Genomic DNA, 21,801 nt, shown 5'->3' on the forward strand with positions numbered 1-21,801 from the left:
TATATATATATATATATATATATATATATATATATATATATATATATATATATAAAGCAGTAGAGTAGGTATTAAATGAACATAAAAAAGCTCGTTCATGTACAAATTATCCCTACTATAATTGGGATCCCAAACTGCACCTTTTTATATTATTTCATACAGTAGAGGGCGCCAAACTCCTGTTATTAGTGGCACTGAGGTCACTTCAGTGTGAGAAGAAACATTAAAATGATGTGCTGCAAATTGATTTTATCTGTATATAATTAGTATTTGTAAGAGACTTCAGATTGTAGACTTTAAATATCTGTTGCAGATTACTGACTCTACAATGACTGAAAGAGTATAACAATCAGAACAGAATTCATTCATCAATTTGTTTTTTTACTCATACAATGTAAAAAGATTTTATAAAAATTACATTTTATTTCACTACAAGAAAAGTTTAAGGAATATGTTAATTTTCACATTCTATATAAATATATAACAATGTATTTCATTATCTATATTCTGCATTTTCTGATATACCGATTAAAAATTAAAATTATTTACAATAAACCTTAAGTTAATGTGATGTTTCAATGGAGACTAAAAATATTTGGAATTTTTAAGACATTGTGAGGAATGCAAAGAATGCTAAAATATATATACACAGACTTGTGGTCAACATTGAATGATATTATTTGCAGACTTTTCATTAACTGTTTTGAGAAAAGTATATTAAGTCCAATTTCAGCTTTGCAAGGGATATTAGTTTATCACAAGGCTATTGCCTCTAGGTTTTGCTATCTAGTTGCTCTTTTTTATGGAATATATTTGTGAATTAAGCCTTGCTTAAGAATTCATTATTATGTGCCCCAAACCTTTTTAACATAAAAACTCTTGTGGCACATACAAAAATGACTGAAGAAAGCATTTAGAAGAATCATGATCGATAGTAGTTAGATAGACAGATCTACGGAAGGCACATGGGGCCAAGACTCTTTAAACAGAACACATGAATTTAATGCGACACACACCGTTTGTCCATTTTAACCTGCAAAAGGTGTTGTATTCATTTACTAGAATGGTTAGTGGTCCCCATATGAGCAGAGAAAGACTGAAACCTTTCACTAGCTTTTATGCAAAATATAAAGTGTTGGAAAAATTACATAAAGTGTTTATTTGGCCATGTTACAGCCAATCCATTGTGTCTGTGATAAAGCAAGCACTGGGCAAGTGCTACAAATAAGTGGAACACTTCAGATTTGTTCCTCCCACAACTGAAACCCCACCTTCAGCAAGACAAGAACAGAATCAGTAGCCAGGGCAGATCAACTAGTATCGAATGGTAGGGTAATTATAAAAAAAATAAAAAAGCCACAGATTCATCTGAAAGGTTTATTTCACTAAAGATGAGGGCAAATATAACACATTTTCATTTAGATTGACAAGAGTTCGCCTCAGTGCAGAGTAATCCATCTCGTCACTAACACGGATCAAGTCAGTCATCCTTCAGAAAGGTCTTCTACAGAAGTTAAACTGTGAGGGCAAACACCCCACTTCAGGTTAGGGTCAGTGTCTGGTGGTCGGGAGAATCCCTCTTAGTGAAGTGACTTGCCATCTCACAGCTCTCCACAGCTTGCCCTCGGTGAAGATCGTTTACGCCTCACACTGCTTCTCCTGTTCGATAGCTTGAAACAGGGGAAGGGGAACAAGAAAAAAAAAAAAACACCCCACACATGAAGCTGCTAATAACAAAAAACATCATTCAAGGTTTTAAAGGGAAGTGCGGGTGTAAAACTCAAACTTACTCTCTTTAGTGGGAAGGGTGTTCTTCTCTTGTGTCTCGGTCTTCTTCAGCTTGGTCTTGTCAAACTGAGAGACCTCGCTGATATCTGGTTTGTCAGCCATTGCTTCACTTCAGCTTTCTGAGGGAAAATAAATTGGATAAACAAAGATATTAAAGACAAATATGATGCTATAAGAGCCACAGAACGAAGCACTGCACAAATCAGCTCACTTTACTGCAGAAGAACAACACAAAATACAGAAGACAGAGTAAAATTGCTCAACTGGCGATTATATATCTTATCACTTATCTAAACAATGCTGTCTAAACGCTAACCAAGGAACAATTTAATTACAAGTGCAGGTGCAAGTTGTTGACCATTCTGTTCCTGCATTTTCATTGGTTAATTGGTCAATTGCTTGACAGTGTGTTTTCCCAGTCATGACACCTGTGTGATTTCCCCAAAAGAATAATTAAATCTTGATTAAAATAATATCTGGAATTTAGACTACTGTGAATGCATTTGATTTATTTATTGTCTGACTTAAAAAAAATGAAGGCTAAAACGTAAAAATGTATAATTGTATTTTTTAATCTACAATGATCTTTAGCTTATTGTTGTGCTGTTGTCATGTGAGCTAAAACCAAGCGCTTTGTAATCCAATTAGTTGATTTAGAAAAATAAAAAATAAAAAGTAGTAATTTTCCAGGACTTTATCCTTTGTCCATTATCCGTTGTAACTGAAAAAATAAAATAAAATACAATGCGTAATTTAAAATGCAGGTAAAAAAAAAAAATAACCTGTGAAAAATCTATATGGAAAATTCCTTCATATATTAGACTATTTTTTACCGACAGTGTAGCATACTAACAAACTACTAATATGCTGCTTAAAATAGTAATATTCCAATTGATTTTTTTTTAAAGCTTATATTTAATACAGCTTAATAGGACTGCATTGGTTGTTGATGACATAAAAATTCTTCAGGAAAACTCACTATTCTGCTTTTTTCAGCCTTGTTGTGTTTATAATCACGCTCTTGCAAATGATTCTTACTAAAACTTCCAGGGAAATGTTCTTTAAATAAAGACCGAAAGAGTTGTCAAAAGATTAGTGACTTTGAAGTCATGCTTTTTTTTACTTCTGGCTTCAAAACTTATTTATGATTATGATTCTTATATGTTTTTTAGTCATCATAATAAACTTTTGTCAGTCACACTTTTCTGCAATTATCCAAAAGCCAATGTAAAATGCTATTGGGTTTTTTTCCAAGGGAACCAAAACTAAATTTTGATAATTTTTTAATGTGTTGAGTTTGCTTCTCAATTAAATTTATTTTGATGGCCTTGTTCTGATCCTACTCAGAAGTTGCCCAAGCAATGCTTTTTCCTTCAGTTTGCGTGAAACAGTTAAGGAACTGCTCCCCAAAGCCGAGACAAAGGCAGAGCATTTGGTTAATAATCTTGTATGTGGAGGGCTTCTGGGAGTGGGTCTCAGGGGGGTGTTTTACCCTCTAAATGCAGTCAAGTCTCACGCACAGGCACAGATTGGAGGGGAGTTTCAGTCCTGCAGGGTGATACTGACAAACCTTTTCAGAGAGAGGAACGGGAAGGTGAGCCGTCTGTTTTGGGGTGTGCATTTGAACTTCTAGAGATCTATTTTCCCATGGGGAATCATATGAGCTTTTACTGAAAACGCTCTGATTGAGATGAGAATAACAAAAGCATACACTACTCCGAAAGAAAAGAGTGGAGAATGAGTCTTCCTCGCTCTGTTTATGCTGCTAAACATACAGCATTAAAAAAAAAAACACATGCTTACTTAAAGTGCAATTATTAAATGGATAGCTGACAAAAAAAAATGTAAATTCGGTTTTTATTTCTTCATCAAGGCTAACTGAAAACACAGGGAAAGGGAAATGTTTGATTTGATCATTTTAGCAATATATCAAAACAATAAACGTGATGCATAACCTTTGAAAGGTGAGCAAGATTTTTTAAATGTTTTTTAAAGACATCTCTTGTGCTCACTAAGGTTGCATTTATTTGGTCAAAAATATAGTAAAAACTGAAATATAGTGAAATATTATTGCAATTTCAAATACTCATTTGAATATATTTTAGAATGTACTTTATTCCTGTGGTCAAAGCTACATTTCCAGCAGCCGGATACTCCAGTCTTCAGTGTCACGTGATCATTCAGAAATGATTTTAATATGCTAAGAAACACTTCTTATTATAATCAATGTTGAAAACTGTTGTGCTGCTTAGGATCTTGTTTAACACTTAATATGGTTCAGATTGCTTCACAAACCATTCAGCTAGTTTTTGTGACCTGGATCCACTGATTCATTGACAAATCAGACTTAAAAGAACAATGAATTCATAAATCAGATGTTTTTTTTTTTAATGAGTGCTTATAAAAAGGGAATATTTAGTGAATAATATGTTTGATTTTGGAGCCTCAATTCACTTTAACTGTACTGAAAAGAATGGCCAGGATGTTCCCCAAAAGTAGAAGAAAGAAAGTCATACAGAATTTTCATTTTTAGTTGAACTGTCTCTTTAATTCTTCATCTGACTGAATGAATGATCCAGATTTATGAATTTGATTCAAGATTGAATTATCACACACATGAGAAGCGAGTGGTGAGAGAGACAAGGTATGCTCTGATACATTCTGAAACATTCCCAGTATCCTCTTTTTTAAACTGACTGTATTGTGGTCTCTTAACCACTAAGTATTCAGGTCACTATGTATTTCATTACAAGGGTGGGAATGTATTTTATTTTTATTTTTACCACCAACTTTAAATATAGTTTTGCTGAGTTAGCTTTGGTGTAGCCAAAAGCTGTAGACTCCAGTAAGCATATGAAGACTTCAGTTCCAGTCCAAACATTGATTATTCATCTGGAAACCAATAAACACAAGAGTCAGTTTGGTGTGTGTGGTCTCCGTAGCTTTCATGTGGTAACAGAATCATCCCATCTGAGCCAGAATTCTTCATGCTTTTAGTGCCCATGAAGCTATAACAGTTCATTTCAATGACATAAGCAATGATTTGGTCATGTTTGGTTTGTGTTTCTCATGCACTCAAAGCTTCTTTTGAATCAGTCCCAAATATATATAGGGATTTTAAGAAGGTGATACCACAGACCTCAGCTGACGATGGCGAAGGGCCAAGGTGCACTTTGGATGATATCGGTTGTCTCTGTAAATGCAATTTGTGCTCTATTTATTTCTATTTACCCTACAATTTAAACGTATGGAGTCTATAATATTTGTACAAATATTTTATGTATTCTATGTCATTAAACTGGAAGTAAACACATCTAAATGAGTTTGTTTTGATTGGAAGGACTTTAAAGTCTGTAATGTGTGATATAAATGTCTTCGAATGTATATGTAATAAGCAAAGACTTTGTATGGCTTTGTGGGCTTTTTAAAGAAAAAACATGACTTTATGTAAAAATATTGTATACAAAGTAATTAAATGTAACGTATTGAATGAAATGTGAAGACGTATATGTATTCTGATCATGTTATTCTGAAATTAAGATGTTTAACATTTAACATTTTAAATAATGCCACTCTTTTTGTAAGTTATTTGTAATAGTTTTTTTATGATCTTATGTGCATATATTAATATTACTTATATTAGTACATGTTTAAATGTAGTAAAATAGAAATAAAATGTATAAATTATAGAAAATTATTCATCAAAGTGAACACGTACGCATTGCTGAAAATGAAGAATGGAAAGATGCGCTTGTTGCCCCAAAGTGGCATTAAAAAGTAGCACTGAAGAGGTGAAAAAATACCTTACTTTACCACAGTGTAACTCCTCTTTTTTACGTTTTTGCTTATTTACCTGGTACTACCTGCTGAGTTTATTATTCAAATTCACATTTAAAGTGATTTATATAATTGGTAAAACAAGTGTTAACCAACTTAAGAAAAAATAGGTTCAAATTGTTAATATTTCCAGATTATCATATGTTTTCCTATTTCCTATCACAAGTCTTTTTAATGTGGCCCACAGGTAATGAATATGGAGGAATCACACCAGTGAGAGCAAACACAGGGCACGTGAGAAGATCGTCTGATGCTCGACAGAATCCTTTTGGACCAGAGTGGCTTCAGCAGGAACCTCTGGGACCAAGCAGGATGACATTTACATTTACATTTAATCATTTAGCAGACCCTTTTATCCAAAGCGACTTACTAATGAGAACAGTAGAAGCAGTCAGGTCAACAAGAGAACAACAACAGTATACAAGTGCCATGACAAGTCTCAGTCTAGTACTGAATGCATAGCAGGTTTTTATTTTTATGTATTTTTTTATAAATATAAAAGACAAGAAAAGGAAAAGTGCTAGTATAAGTTGGTTAAGTGCTGGCGAAAAAGATGAGTCTTTAGATGTTTCTTGAAAACGAGTAAAGACTCAACGAATTGAGATTGGGAGGTCATTCCACCAGCTGGGCACAGTCCAGGAAAAGGTCAGTGAGAGTGATTTTGAACTTTTTTGGGATGGCACCACAAGGCGTCGTTCACTTGCAGAGCGCAAACTTCTGGAGGGCACATAAGATTTAACCAGTGAGTTTAGGTAAGTCGGTGCCGTGCCAGTGGTCGTCTTGTAGGCAAGCATTAGTACCCTGAATTTGATGTGAGCGGCTACTGGTAACCAGTGTAACCTGATGAGGAGAGGAGTAACGTGAGCTTTTTTTTTGGCTCATTGAAGACAACAATGGCTGCACCATTCTGGATCAGTTGCAGAGGCTTGACAGAACATGCAGGAAGGCCCGCCAGGACAACATTACAATAGTCCAGTCTGGAGAGAACAAGAGCTTGGACAAGAAGGGAGGGTCTAATCTTCCTAATGTTGTATAAGGCAAATCTGCAGGACCGGGTCGTTGTAGCAATGTGGTCTGTGAAGCTTAACTGATGATCCATCACAACTCCTAGGTTTCTGGCTGTCCTCGAAGGAGTAATGGTTGATGATCCCAGCTGTATAGAGAAGTTGTGATGAAACAATGGGTTAGCTGGAATCACCAGGAGTTCTGTCTTCGTAAGGTTGAGCTGAAGATGATGGTCATTCATCCAGCTAGAAATGTCACTCAGACAATGAGATGAGAGCTCTGGCAGAGTCTACGACAGGAATCACCATCATGACAGGAACATTTGGGGTGGAAATGACATGGTGTGACCCTGTCAGGAACCTCTGGGAAGCTTTGAAACGGGAGCTGTCATGACACGGAGCTGTGGAACCGTAGCAGGTTCATTTGACAATAAACTCTGAGATCTGGGAAGCTCTGAAAAAAGACCCTTTCAAGCAACCTCTGTGGTGTCTGTAATTGTGATCTGACAGGATCTTTGGGACCAAGCTGTGGCAGGAACCTTCGGAGCAGCATGTTGATGTCCCGGGAACAGCACATGGCAGCAGTGTCAATCATATGCTATGTTTTGTATATTCAATATGTTTATCATAACCCTCGTTTTAATGGAGATTGCACTAAACACTGGTCTCCAACAGGAGGCGACGATAGCATGGCTGAAACAGCTCCTACACACAATGAGAAGGTACATTGTTTCTTCAGTCGCAGTCTGACATGCAGAATCACCTATAAATCATTTATTTATATGTTAATTTCACTTTAAAAAGGAAAACTGTGTATTCTCTCTATGGCGTTATAAAAACATTGCTGCTTGTTTTCATTTTAGAATTTTTCCCCCTAATTGTTTCATATCCAAACCAGCCTTGGCATCTTTTTTTTGCAGTTCACTGAAAGTTAAAATAATAATAATAATAATAATAATAATAATTAAATTCCATAACATATCTAACTTAATTTCTGCTAGTTATTGAATAAATACTGTATACCTATATAGTAATTAAAACAAGTTAAGCCTAATTAAGGCTTTCAAAGACAACATTTGATGCAAATTATTTGTAACATTTTTAAATAATATTCTTTGCAGCATAAAAAAATGTCACAGACCTCCTTTAAAATCACTTTGCCTATTGTTATTACCTTACTCACACGTAGACCTTCACTCCCCTTTATCACATTATCTCATACATTTCAATGAGATTTTCATATCAAACAAAAACATCTGCATGTTTGAAATGACCCGCATTCCTTTGTGTTTTATGATCTCACAACACATTGTTTGAAGGGCACCGTCCTCTCATGCAGTGTGGTCTGCAGAGCTGCTGTCTCTGTAAAGATGAATGGACTGCTTCATTACTCTTAGATAGCATTAGCTATTAGCCCAGGCTTTGATTAGCACAATGACATTAGCCTCCTACATCACATTGTCAGTGTATGAGTGAGTGACTGTGAAACCTCCACCACAGAAGCACAAACCGAGTCTCATGAAGTGCTTCAGGGTGCTTATTAACACATTTCTGAATTCAAGACAACTCGGTTAAGACAATAATTAAGCACGATGCTATTGCTATTAATAGCCAACAAGAACAATGAGGCACAGTGTGTTCACAATGAAGAGTAAAAACATAATTTTATGCATATTATGAATGCATATGCATTACTTGGCCCCCATTACCAGAATGCAAATGAGTCATTCTATAATTTTATGGCAAATATCATATAACTGATGACATTAAGTGTGTGTGCATGTTTATATTAACTATTTTCTTTAGAAAATAGAATATTTTGAACATATTGTGGTAATATGGTGTCGTCCCATTTATTTCAATATTTTATCTACAATAACCTATTGTCATGGAATATATTAATTATGTTTGATAGACTTTTTATGATAAAAAAAAAATCTTTGAAACTAAAATAAACACGAATTTAGAATGTGGTTGACCAAGGCCATCCGCTGAAATTATGAAACAAAATGGTTAAAATGTTAACTGTGTTACTTGTCAAAGTAGCATAGTTGTCCTGATCCTGTGTGTGACTGTATAATGATGACAATGAATTGAGTTTTTGCTTGTGAACTATTTTTATTTTCCTGTGGAGCATAAAATGAGTTATTCTAAAGAATGTTGCTAACACTTAATTTGTATTTGTTGTCCACATAATGGAAGTCAATGGGAACTAAAACTGTCGACATTCTTCAAAATCTTTTACGTTACACAGAAGAAATAGGAAAATCAAGAAATTATGAACATTTTGACAGATTTTCATTTTTGGCTGGACTATGCCTTTAAACAATTACATGGATATATCCAAAAATAGGATTCTTAAAATTCATACACTTTGTCTGTAACATAGTTGGCAAATTCAGCAGTGAAAATGGTGTTCAATGATTAACTTGCAGGTTTCTTGCACTGATGATATATAGAAAACCAAACCTGAAACTTAGGTTTTTTTTTTTTTTTTTTTTTTTTTTTTTTTTTTAGAGAAAGCATATCATTTTTTTACTGTTTTGGTGTGGATATGAAATAAGCCATATGCATTTTGACAGTGACTGGTCTCATTGCATGAAATATGGGCGATCATGCTCCTCTTTACCATGCACATATCAAATGAGTCTTAGAGGGTGTGGTGGGCATCTAACAACCTCCACATCTCTGAAGCCCACAGGAATGAAGGCATCTTTCTTCATCAATCAGTTCTTCTAGTGTGTTTGCAGCCCCTTTTCTTATCTCCGCCCCCTTCTCTCTTTCTCTCGTGCTTTCCCTCCCAACTGATGGATTTGTGGTGTAGTTAAAACACATGCAAATGAGACAGCTGGCATCACACAAACCATGTGACCTGTCAAGGTGGGGGTGGGTTCAAAGGCACACTGCAGCAGGGAACCCTCTTTACACACATGCACGAACCCTCCCTACTTCACTGCCTGGATTAATCCCTCCACCTCCTTCATGCCACCTTTCTTTCATTTTTTTTTTCTCTGTCTTAATCTGGAAGAAAAAAGGAGTGGCAATGATAACCAAACTAAGTCCCGGATCTTAACCTGGTTTATGTTCTTCCTCAGTGCAAATGTTTGCTCATGCATGAAGCTAATCACATGTGTGCTCTTGAACGTGCCCGTGCTCACACATGCACATATGCCTGCAGGAACAGGGCTGTGTGTGTGTGTGTGTGTGTGTGTGTGCATGTGAGAGTTTGACAGGATCAACAGCAGGTATCCAGCAGTAGTTCTGCTACAGAAAGGCTGCCAGCTCACACACTCACACAGACACATTCCAGCAGACTGCCCTGGCCTTGTGAAGACAGCCATTTGCCAGGCTTCTCTCTCTCTCTCTCTCTCTCTCTCTCTCTCTCTGGCTCCAGATGATGGGTGTTGCTGTAAATCATACTTAGTGTGAATGCATGTGGGATTTTTTTCATTTTTTATTAATTGGCTGCTCATCTTCATAAACATCTACTATGCATTCACACTTTGTATAAGAATATTAAATAAATCCAAAATAAATAATATTAAACAAATACATAATAAATGGTAATAATAATGTATTATATAAATATAAATATATTTCATTCTGTATAGTTATCAGAATATTATATATTTAAATAGTTTATAAATATATATATAGTTAAATAATTTATAATATGTCAAATTAATAATATAATTAAAATAATAAAATTAGAATATATATACATACCATATAAATACTACATAATAAATAACAATAATAACAGATGATGGATGAGAGGTTAAATTATAGATGATGGGTGTTTCTCTAAATCATACTTACTGTTAATGCATGCTGATTTTTTATTATTATTTGGCTGGTCATCTTCAGAAGCATCTACATGCATTCACACCATGTATAAGAATATATATATATATATATATATATATATATATATATATATATATATATATATATATATATATATATATATATATATATATATATATATATATATATATATATATATATATATATATATATATATATATATATATATATATATATATATATATATATATATAAATAATATTAAATAAATACATAATAAATAATAATAATCATTTATTATAAAATTGTTTTAGAGCTGATGGATGGATGGATGGATGGATGGATAGATAGATAGATAGATAAATAGATAGATAGATAGATAGATAGATAGATAGATAGATAGATAGATAGATAGATAGATAGATAGATAGATAGATAGATAGATAGATAGATAGAAGTATCACTTTTGTGGACAAGATGAAAATAATAATTCATATTCCAGTTTTAGGCAATTACATTTTGAGGTATAAATCTTCAATTATTCAGATAAAATTTTCAACTGAAAAAAAAAACATTCCATAAAAATCATAATATTTATTACTTTTTTTCAGTTAATTTTCTGGATTTGAGGATAAAATAAATGAAATTATTAATCTGATTCAATGAGTTGACAATATGCTAGCTGGCAGTTTTGAGTGACACTTTCTTTCAATAAAGTAATGACCAAAAAATAAAATAAAATCAAATATATATTCTTCCTGAACTAACAAAAATGATAAAGCCATCACTTACGCGGTTTGGGACACAGGCTTCTGCTTCTTATTAAAAAGACACAATGATTAATTATTGTAATTTTTGCTTTGTAGATACATTTACTGCCTACTGAAAAAAAAAAACTTTTTGTTTTATAGCCTCTGATCTTCAAAATCCCAGAAAAGAACAAACAATAATAGAGCAAAAAATTCTGTTTACATTGTGTTTCATGTTAATTGATTAATTAATGAAATACAAAGTCTTGACTTTGTATTTTTAACCAAAAACACATGATGATTGTACATGAGAGCCTCCTACACCAACATTAGCTTTAGTTTGATATTTCCACATCTCTCTTTCTAAGGAATAAGATACAACTCAATAAAACAATTATGTATAATATTAAGGTGCCTTAACTGTGAAATCATGGCAAAAGAATTCAAACATGAAGTAACTCATTTTGCTGAGTGTTTTACAGTGGTTTGCTGTGCGTGACGGTGTAAATCAGATACTGTAGGTCTGTCGTTTGTAAATCTAGATGGTGTTTCTTTCTTATGAAGCAGCCGTGTTAAAGGTCCGAGCAACAGGTTTTTGGCTGCCTGCACAATAAATAAATAAATAAAGAAAAATAATTTAATATACTTAAAATACACACACACACACACACACACACACACTAAATAGAATATACTTAAAACACACAAAAATGTATATACTTAAATGTATATATATATATATATATATATATATATATATATATATATATATATATATATACATGAATACATTAGTCAATTGCTTTCACCTCTGGGTCCAAAATCTCTCATGTAGCAGTTAGTGCAGTATGGCTTCTCATCGTGCTGCACAGAGATGTAAAAACAGTGACATTAAAAGGCAACATATATAGCATATATGAAAATGTATATATATATATATATATATATATATATATATATATATATATATATATATATATATATATATATATATATATATGTAGGTATATGTATACCTCTGCATGCTGGCCAGCTGTTAGCTGTCTTTTACACTTGTGACACTTCAAGCACAACGGGTGATAATCTCGTCCCAATGACCTCTTCTTCTCACCTGCATGGATCAAAGGTCAAAGGTTAAGCAATCAGCCAGGTGTGTTTGCTGAAGCTGGGGTTAGTTTGGTAAGAGTCAAAAGAGCTGCTTAAAATCATGCCATAGATGTGTGCGGTGGTTTGTTTATGTGAGTTTTGTATGTAAGTCTGGTTTCACCATGGAATAATAAATACATTTTAATTTATTTATTTAATTTTTCTTTTTTTATTAGCTTTTCCTGTTATATTATAACACATATATGAACACAATGATGCATATTCTGTCTCATCACATTTTAACTTCATTTACTCTTTTTCGCTCATAGGTGAATGTTTTTGGGTTAAAAATCATTTGTTTTAATTTTAAACTGAATTATTTCTGCTCATCCTCTGAAATTATGTGTCCCTCAGTTTGTAAGCATTTGTGGTACTGTAGATTTGCCTCATAGGTTTTATAATATATTGTAAGGTATTTTTTTTTTTTTTTTTTTGCATACTGAGTCAAATATGGATGCCCATTTCTGTCACTGAAAATTGTGATTTTATAACTCGCAATTAGTAGTTTATATCATGCAATACTGAGAAAAAACTCTGAATTGTGAGTTTATATCATGCAATTCTGAGAAAGAAAGTCAGAATTGTGAGATAAAAAGGCACAACTACCTTTTTTATTTTTAATTCAGTGGCGGAAACGGGCTTCCACAGTCAAAACTATTCTGTTGTAAAAAAAAATTATAATAATAACTGAATTATTCTATTAGTTTTAACCTCCCAATAATATGGAAAATGAGATTTACATTTATTCATTTAGCAGATGCTTTTATCCAAAGCAATCAAAAAACAACAAAAAGAGCAATGATATAAGTGCTATAACAAGTCTCAGTTAGGATGACACAGTACACGTAGCATGGGATTTTAATTAATATAATAAATAAAAAGAAAAACAGATAGAATAAAAAAAGAATAGAGAAAGCTAGTTAGAGGTCTTTACACATACACACATATATATAATTGCATAATAAATGAAAAAAAATAGAATACAAAAAGATTAGAAAGGTAGTTAGATTTTTTAAGAATAGAATTAGAATATTGAGTGATAAAGTTAGAGGTTCAAATAAAGATGGAAGAGATGTGTTTTAAGCCGATTCTTGAAGATGGCTAAGGACTCAGCTGCTCGGATTGAGTTGGAGAGGTCATTCCAACAGAAGGGAACATTTAATTTAAAAGTCCATAAAAGTGACTTTGTGCTTCTTTGGGATGGCACAATCAAGCGACGTTCACTTGCAGAACGCAAGCTTCTAGAGGGCACATAAGTTTAATTTAGATTACACTCTCAATAATTCCTCAATCTGTTGATTCCACAGTCATTTTGGACTGAATTCCCATTCTCAGTTCTATGTAGATATTACCCTTTCATGTGCCTTCCTACTGAACCCTGAACGTTACCAATGGACATGAAACCTCTAGTTTGAACCAGAATGAAAATGAGTCTGAACTAGCTTTTTCTCTTCCTGGCAGAACCAGACCTGCCTGCAGTCCAGCTCAATACAGAGGGAGCTTTTTTCCCTTGGTTTCAATGCTGAATGCTGACTGGCAGCTACATGGTTTTTCAGGCCAAATTCTCATCTTTCTTCAAGTGTTCATAGGTTTCAGTATTGTTATCTGCCAATTTAAACAGTCAAGCCTCTCTAGCTCTGGCCTATTCCACTTCCTGCCACAGGCAGACACTTCCTGTGCTCGCGTGACTCATGTTGTGATGTGCTGATGGCAGTTAGGAAGCAGCAGACTGATTAACTCTACACAAAGGTATTGAGTTATAGGCTTACACACACTTGGTTACACAAAAAAGTGTTTGTTTGACCTAGCATAAAAGCAGAAACTAAAGCTAATTCAAAGTTACCATTTGGCATGCCCTGCTATGCTCTTTTTACAACATCTCATTTTACTTAACATAAGAAGTTATCACAATATAACTATACATGCAAACACACAATATAATCCAAATCACTCAAATATAGCAACGGCAAGTCAAATTAATGGACACTGTTAAGTCAAAACAGAATCCAAACGTAACATGCAGCAACTCAACGCTCCACACTGATGTTTCTCAATGATGAGAACTACATAAAACCTCATTATCATCTTAATCAGTATATGTTTTAAGCATTTTAATGATGGATCCCTCCAACCCCAGATGTCACTCACCAAAATAAACAGGCTTCCCACATACAGGACAGAAGCTCACCATTGTAACAGATCTCTAACAGATTTTGATGCGTGAGATGTTGAGATGCAGGAAATATGTAAGCGTCTCAATTGTGACAGCCCTTCAGTACAGCAAAGGATGTGGCAAGAGCAGTGCAGTGACAGGAAGCAAGAAATGATTTCAAAAGAAAAAATGCTCAATTCGAGCAGTCAGATGACAGAGAGGAGGAAAATGTTGGTCAGAAGTGCTGTGTTATGATGAGTCTGTCATAGCGGGGTTGGACTTAAGTCGGTCTGGCTGTTTTAAAGACACTTCACACTTCTTCTGTGGTCAGTCGTTGCAGTTTGAAATCAAAGATGATGTTGAGGGCCATGTGAGGTCATCAGACTTGTCGGAGTCTGTTATGAAATGAAAGCTTGTGGGTTGTTTGCTGGATGCGAGTCAAGGAAACAACAGAGAGGGAGATTGAGATCGAGGGACACAGATGTCAGCTGCTCGGATTTCATAGGTTGTCATGGTGGCCGCTTCTCAACCCCTCGATCTGTCCGCTCGCCCTTTTTCATCCTCTTTCTCTCCATCCAAGAGATTAAAAAGCTCCAGTGTGGGAGAACTGGACTTGAGGAGAAACCCAAAACTGCTGGCACGCACACACACACACACACACAGATGACATCACCAAAAGGCACTTGATTGGATGAGTACAGAAAGCCGTGAGAAGGAGAATCATTCAAGCCGAGACTGAGAGCGTGTTTTTGTATGTGTGTGTTGAGATATAAAGGATGAATAAGAGTCTGGCTCGAGTTGCAATGCACTATTGCCCTCCATTTAGCATGATTTATACACATACACACACAACTCCTCCACAGTGTGTGAGCTGGAAGGGAAAACACATAGGCTTCATTTAAATAGGAAGAGCTTTGTTATGGTCTGCATGTCTGAACAATTCAATGTGGAATTCCTGCATGTGATTTTTTTTCCTCTACAATAAATGCCAAATGCTTAGCTGTGACTGAAAATTTGTAGCATTTATAAATTCAAAAAACTTCTCTGTATTTTTTCCACTATTTGTTCCTCATTTGAATACTTTTAAAATCATGTGAATTTTCATGAGATGAAGACTCCACAAAGTAGTTTAATAAAAGCTGTTTTATATCACATGGAGCAGGATGCCTCATAGAATCTGCCATGTTTATGGACACTTTTGTTATATACATGGCTTAATTATATTTCTAAAATGTCATCAGCAAAAATTGTGTGGATTTGCACGATGCTGCATCCTAAATAAACTCATATTGGCAAGTGTTGAAAAAAAAAGAAAAGAAAAAAAACTCACTGAGCGCAATTTTAAAGTGTCCAATAGACTGTAGACCTTTAAACCCTATATCTGTTGTGGTGCACAGATAGATTTATTTCTTGAAAAACTTTTGCAATAATATTTACGACAATAAAGTTTTTACCTCGATAAATTAGAATGTCCTGGAAAAGTTTGTTGGTTTCTGTTAATTTAACTCAAATTGTGAAACTCATGTATTAAATAAATTCAGTGCACACGGACTGAAGTAGTTTAAGTCTTTGGTTCTTTTAACTGTGATGATTTTGGCTCACATTAAACAAAAACCCACCAATCTCAACAAATTAGAATACTTCATAAGACCAATATTTTAAAAAATATTTTTAGTGAATTGCTGGCCTTCTGAAAAGTATGTTCATTCACTGTACATGTACTCAATACTTGGTGTATGGCTCCTTTAGCTTTAATTACTGCCTCAATTCATCGTGGCATGGAGGTGATCAGTTTGTGGCACTGCTGAGGTGGGATGGAGCCCAGGTTTCTTTGACACTGGCCTTCAGCTCATCTGCATTTTTTTGCAGTCTTTTTTTTTTTTTTTTCTTGACAATAGCCCATAGATTCTCTCTGGGTTTCACGTCTGGTGAATTTTCTGGCCAGTCAAGCAAACCAACACTTTGGTCATTTAACCAACTTTTGGTGCTTTTGGCAGTGTGGGCAGGTGCCAAATCCTGCTGGAAAATGAAATCAGCATCTTCCAAAAGCTGGTCGGCAGAAGGAAGCATGAAGTGCTCCAAAATTTCTTGGTAAATGGGTGCAGTGACTCAAAAAACAAAATGGACCAACACCAGCAGATGACATTGCAGCCCAAATCATCACAGACTGTGGAAACTTAACACTGGATCTCAAGCAACTTGGGTTATAAGCTTCTCCACACTTCCTCCAGAGTCTAGGACCTTGGTTTCCAAATGAAATACAAAACTTGCTCTCATCTGAAAAGAGGACTTTGGACCACTGGGCTACAGTCCAGTTCTTCTTCTCCTTATCCCAGGTAAGACACCTCTGACGTTGTCTGTGGTTCAGGAGTGGATTAACAAGAGGAATATGACAACTGTAGCCAAAATTCCTTGACATGTCTGTATGCCTAGACCCCAGCCTCAGTCCATTCCTTGTGAAGGTCACTCAAATTCTTGAATTAAAAAAAAGATATTTACTATATATACTAGTGTGTTTCTGCTGGACAGGTAAGTGTTGAGCGTCAGTCTCTTCTCAGAATTTGGTCCAATGGTTGCTCGACAGTCTTGTGTATACTGAACCAACTTCATTCAGAGAGGGATAAAAAAAACATTTCCCATCAAGCCTAACTTGGAACTTCACCAAACAGCAGAGTCAGAGCCCTGTCCACATGAGTGCTTGTTCACACACACACACACACACACACACACACACACACACACACACACACACTAGTGTCTACTGCCAAACTACACAGAGAAGAGCAAAACAGGGTTAGAGGAAGGGAGGGCTTCTCTTTCTGTCCTTTTTCATGCTGCTTTGGTTTGGCTCTGAAAAACTAGCCTAAATCCTCTTCTTTCTGGCTGAGAAATGGAGAAGAGGGGATAGAATAAAAGTAGGGGAAAGTGGGGTAAGCTGTGTCGCCCTCTTAATCAAGCAAGCTATACACAATTTGTGCCATATGAATACATATTCAGAAAGTACTCACCTCATACAGCTGTCCAGACAAACACGGGCCTTTTTATACTGAAAGGAAAAATATTCAAAGTATATTTTCTACATGACACATAAATCTAATCTTATGTCAAAGCAAATTTATTCAGGACTAAAAAAAACATACATTATACATGCTGGTGAATTGCCAATGAAAAGAGAACATGTAAATTATTTGGCTAAAGATTAGCCATGAATTATTAAATGAAGAATCCCAAAATGGGATAAAGTGAGTCAGATGCTTCTTTCAGTGAGATATTATTACAAAATGTTGAAAACGGTTTTATTATATATTCAAATATCCTGAATATTAACTCATTTTTGTATTAGACCTTTATGAAAATAGTATGCGGTTCCAATGGGTTCCATTCAAAAAAGAATAATTATCTTTTAGTCAATATTTGATTTATTTTTAATTTTATATTATTACATTATATAGGCCTACTTATTAATTTAGTTGCATAGCTTTTATCTATCACGAGTATAAAAACAGATAGAGAATATATTTTTGCTTTCTTGCAGAGCAAGTAAGAGCAGTCTAGTTATATTGAAGCAACTGAATTTCTATTATTAATTATATAATTGATTCGATGAGTTCATGCAACACAGAATTTGTCAGACTGATTCAAACGGCTAACTCCTGAGTGTTTAAGCATTTCTGAATGATTCATTAAAATAATCAAATTATGAGGGCTACATTATCTATCAAAAGTTTGTAAAATTACGATTTTTTAATATTGTTGAAAGAAGTATCTTATAAGCTCTTCAAAACTGCCTTTGTTTGGTCAAAAACACAGTAATGTTATAAAATATCAATACAATTTTAAAGACCCGCATTCTATTTGAATATATTTAAAAATGTAACTTATTCCTGTCGGAAGGACCATGTGACACTTAAGACTGGATTTGAAACTGTATTTTAAATTTTTATAATGTTTCACACTATTTCAGTTTTTACTGGATTTGTATTCAAATGAATGCGGCCATGGTGAACATAAGACATGTTTGTTAGCGACCACATACAGTTCATGGTTAGTATTTGTACAAGTTTTGCTGTAATGGGGCTTTGTGTACAACCCAGTGCACACAATACTGACAAGCATTAATAACATGCCATAAAGCATGTTTATGTGAACAGTATGTGGCATGTTAAGTTACAGAGCTGCAGGCTTGAGACAAGCTGGCATGTGTGTGATTTATGTACGACTGTACGTGTTATAATGTTTGTAAGTCTCAGTTGGTTTTGGCATGACATGCATTGGGCCAAGAGGCTTGAAAGCAGACAGCGAATCTATGCCCGACGAACCAGAAACTTGGCAAACACACTCAATCTCTGATGTGACGGGAAGACGCTCCATGAGACGCCTAGACCAGGATCCCGCTATTTCTACTCCAGAAGACATCACAGTAAACTCATCTGTCTCAGCCAACTGGTGATGTCCGACTAGACGGCTTAAGACATGCACCATTTTTGAAGAACAACGATAAAACATACTTTTAGGTTTAGTAGACATGTTTTTATGTTTACAGGCCCACAGAGGTGATTAAACCCAGGTCTTCCACTAATTAATGCTGACTACCAACACCCAAGTCGACGCATCTTAATCAAAACCAGCTTTCGGCTTACAGTGTGAAAATGTAGTAGTTCAGAACTGCATTCAGAAGAAAGAGTGGGTCAGCCAGCAGAACAAACGGCTCTTAAATGTGTTGATGCTTGCCTTTGCATTCTTAGCATTTCTCTTCAACTTTTTTTCTGTCTTATAGTTTTTTCCTCTCGGTTCTCATCCGAATCGGCCAATGCCAATTCGCTCAGATTTGGTTTGGCTTAAACGCAAGGAGGCCGGGCGCTCTCCTCCCTTCTCCCTCTCTCATTTCCTGTGTTTTTCCCCCCTTCTTTCTTTCTATCGCTCATTCTCACCCAGTCTGCTCTGTTCCTCTCTCTCTTTTTTGAGACTAGTCACACTGGTTTTAGAGGTTTCCAGTAATTCCTTTTGTCCTTTAAATAAATAATGCAAAGCACAGCTTCCTCTGGCTTATGTGCGTATACACATTTCACTGCATTGCGAAGATCTCTTGATGAATAGAATCTGCCTGGTCGAGGTTAAGGAAACAGAGTGCTTGGGAATGGTCACCATGTATACTTAAAAGGAAGTTTTTTGTGTTTAATATTGTATCAAATCAGAATCCGAGCGCATGTTAATTTTTAATTTGAACCGAATGAGCATTTTAAATCATCAGCCTTGCCTGAATTTTAATTATCTCTGAGTATTAGTGAGGAAACGTACGCTATTTCCCCCCTCGCCATCTCACCCTTTGTTTCTCCTCTCTCTCCTTATACAGCTGGTGTATGCTGGGGGCCCTCCCCCACCATTTGAACAAACCAATAAGAGGGCCTATCAGCCGAGACCCCCCTCCCCACCACACACACACACACACACCTCCCTACCCCCATCCTCTCTCTCTCTCTTTCTTCCCATCCCCCTTTCCCTCTCTCTATCACTCCCCCATTTTTCCTTTCAAACCCCTCTTGCTGCCATCTCTCGCCCAATCTTTAAATTATCACTACAGAACATGCCTACTGTGATTGTAGTATCTTCTCAATGTGTGTTTCTATGAAACCAGGAGAGCTGTTAGTCTTCACAAATAAAGGGATACAGGACAGGCAGAAATAGCACATCATAAACACATTCTGGGAAGCATATGACGTGCACGGGAGTGTGTTTTCGAAATAAAGCGAGATAAAAACAGTGTGTCAAGGTGGGATTTGAAAATGAGACTCACACCCACATGCACAGCTCCTATGTGACTCATTGAAGAAATCTTGAATAAAAATGTATAGTTCTGTTAAACGTTATAACCATATGTTCACATAAATGTGATACATAGACTATACAGAAATCCAAGACTAAGAGAAGTTAATCTAGAATTCTTAAAAGTAGACTACATAATTTTGTCGATTTCATTACATCTTTGTTTTGTTTGGGTCGACTTGCATGCTACTGGCCAACAAGAGGCGTGTTCAGGTTTAAATGTCCAGCAAGCCCTAGAGAATATCCAGTGTTAACAACTACAGGCGAAGCAAATCAAACGTTTACATACATCGAGAAAAAAATGCATGGGATATTTAAGTGAACGGAGGCAGTTTGTCAAGATAAATTGGAGAAGCATCTAATATTTGTAAATTATTAACGAGTTTCCCCTTCAGCGAGGCATCTCTCTAGTTTGCATTCCCTTCAGTGCTGCAACTAGTCCAGAGCAATGGAATCACGATAGAGGGGCCACAAGCGCCACCTATTTTAACCTGTTAACTTCCACAAGGCCCCTCGGTGGGCCGCCTACGTTTACTTCACTATATTACATTTAAATCCTAATCTAATCATGACAAACTATATATCGATGGAAAGGTCTAAGACTCCTAAATAGATATTTTAACAATCTTTTTGTTAAAAATTATCTAGGAAAAGTAATATTAATTTATGGCAAGAGTGCACACCACAAACCTACATCATAACAGGAGTTCTGACCTTTGTCTTCTTTGTTGCCTTTTTCTCTATCACACTTTATCAAATTACATATCACTTGAAAACATAAATTCTCAAATGTTATCCCTTGAAAACCATTTTAAATTCAAACATTGCATTACCATGAAAATGGTAAATCAAAAACATTTTACAAAATGTTTTCAGTCATGAATTATAAAAAAGTAGGTTTGGATCATGCACTTTCAAGTCTATGTTCAAAAATGTGAGTGACAGTAAACAGGTTAAATAATAATAATAATAATAGCTATTAGTATTAATACTATTAATATTTATATTGTTTAAATAGGTAAACTATTATTTCATTATTTTATTTTTATTTTATTTTAACTTTACGCCATTAAAGTTGTATAAAAGTTAAATGGAAATGCAAACAATTAATAAAAAAGCACAAGATAAACTTGATAAGAACATAAATAATAATGCAGATAATACAGCCAACAGTTGACACAAGATGATTAAAGAATAAAACCAACTAAGTAGAAGATCTAAAGTAAACATTTCAGTCTGAATTTCAGGAAATCTGGAGATGGTAGAGATTTTATTTACAGCATTACGTTTGAATTAAGTTTGAATACAATAGAAATACAGAGAATTAGCAGACTGCTTTTTTATATTGTTTTCCGAAGGATTTCATGTACTAGAGATGGACGTCCGTCTTTCATTTCATTTGAAGTGTGAAGTGAGCCTCTCTCAATATGTGGATGATACTGTGGCTTGAGAGCAGTGAGTGCGCTCTGCGCTCGGCTGCTCTGGTCTGCTGTGC

The 21,801-nt window shown here is 35.1% G+C and overlaps 2 protein-coding genes across 3 annotated transcripts; both read right to left on the reverse strand.

Annotated features, from left to right (window-relative positions):
• Nucleotides 1-1,363: 1,363 nt before the first annotated feature.
• Nucleotides 1,364-2,087, reverse strand: LOC113079034 (thymosin beta-b). Of its 2 annotated transcripts, XM_026252158.1 has the most exons (4): nt 2,000-2,087; nt 1,791-1,907; nt 1,598-1,670; nt 1,364-1,518 (listed from the first exon to the last, which is right to left on the reverse strand). In XM_026252158.1, the coding sequence occupies exons 2-3, from the start codon at nt 1,888-1,890 to the stop codon at nt 1,639-1,641; spliced, it is 132 nt and encodes a 43-aa protein (XP_026107943.1). In that variant the 5' UTR covers nt 1,891-1,907; nt 2,000-2,087; the 3' UTR covers nt 1,364-1,518; nt 1,598-1,638. The 2 variants fall into 2 exon arrangements, with proteins under 2 accessions (XP_026107943.1, XP_026107352.1); XM_026251567.1 differs by having other exon boundaries at nt 1,364-1,670.
• An 8,949-nt stretch (nt 2,088-11,036) lies between these two features.
• Nucleotides 11,037-14,640, reverse strand: LOC113080558 (cysteine-rich protein 2-like). Its single transcript, XM_026252954.1, has 4 exons — nt 14,480-14,640; nt 12,202-12,296; nt 11,995-12,049; nt 11,037-11,788 (listed from the first exon to the last, which is right to left on the reverse strand). Exons 1-4 carry the CDS (start codon nt 14,520-14,522, stop codon nt 11,742-11,744), a joined length of 240 nt encoding a protein of 79 aa, XP_026108739.1. The 5' UTR covers nt 14,523-14,640; the 3' UTR covers nt 11,037-11,741.
• Nucleotides 14,641-21,801: the final 7,161 nt, after the last annotated feature.

This window comes from Carassius auratus, chromosome 1 (assembly GCF_003368295.1).
Source record: "Carassius auratus strain Wakin chromosome 1, ASM336829v1, whole genome shotgun sequence".
NCBI lineage: Eukaryota > Metazoa > Chordata > Actinopteri > Cypriniformes > Cyprinidae > Carassius > Carassius auratus.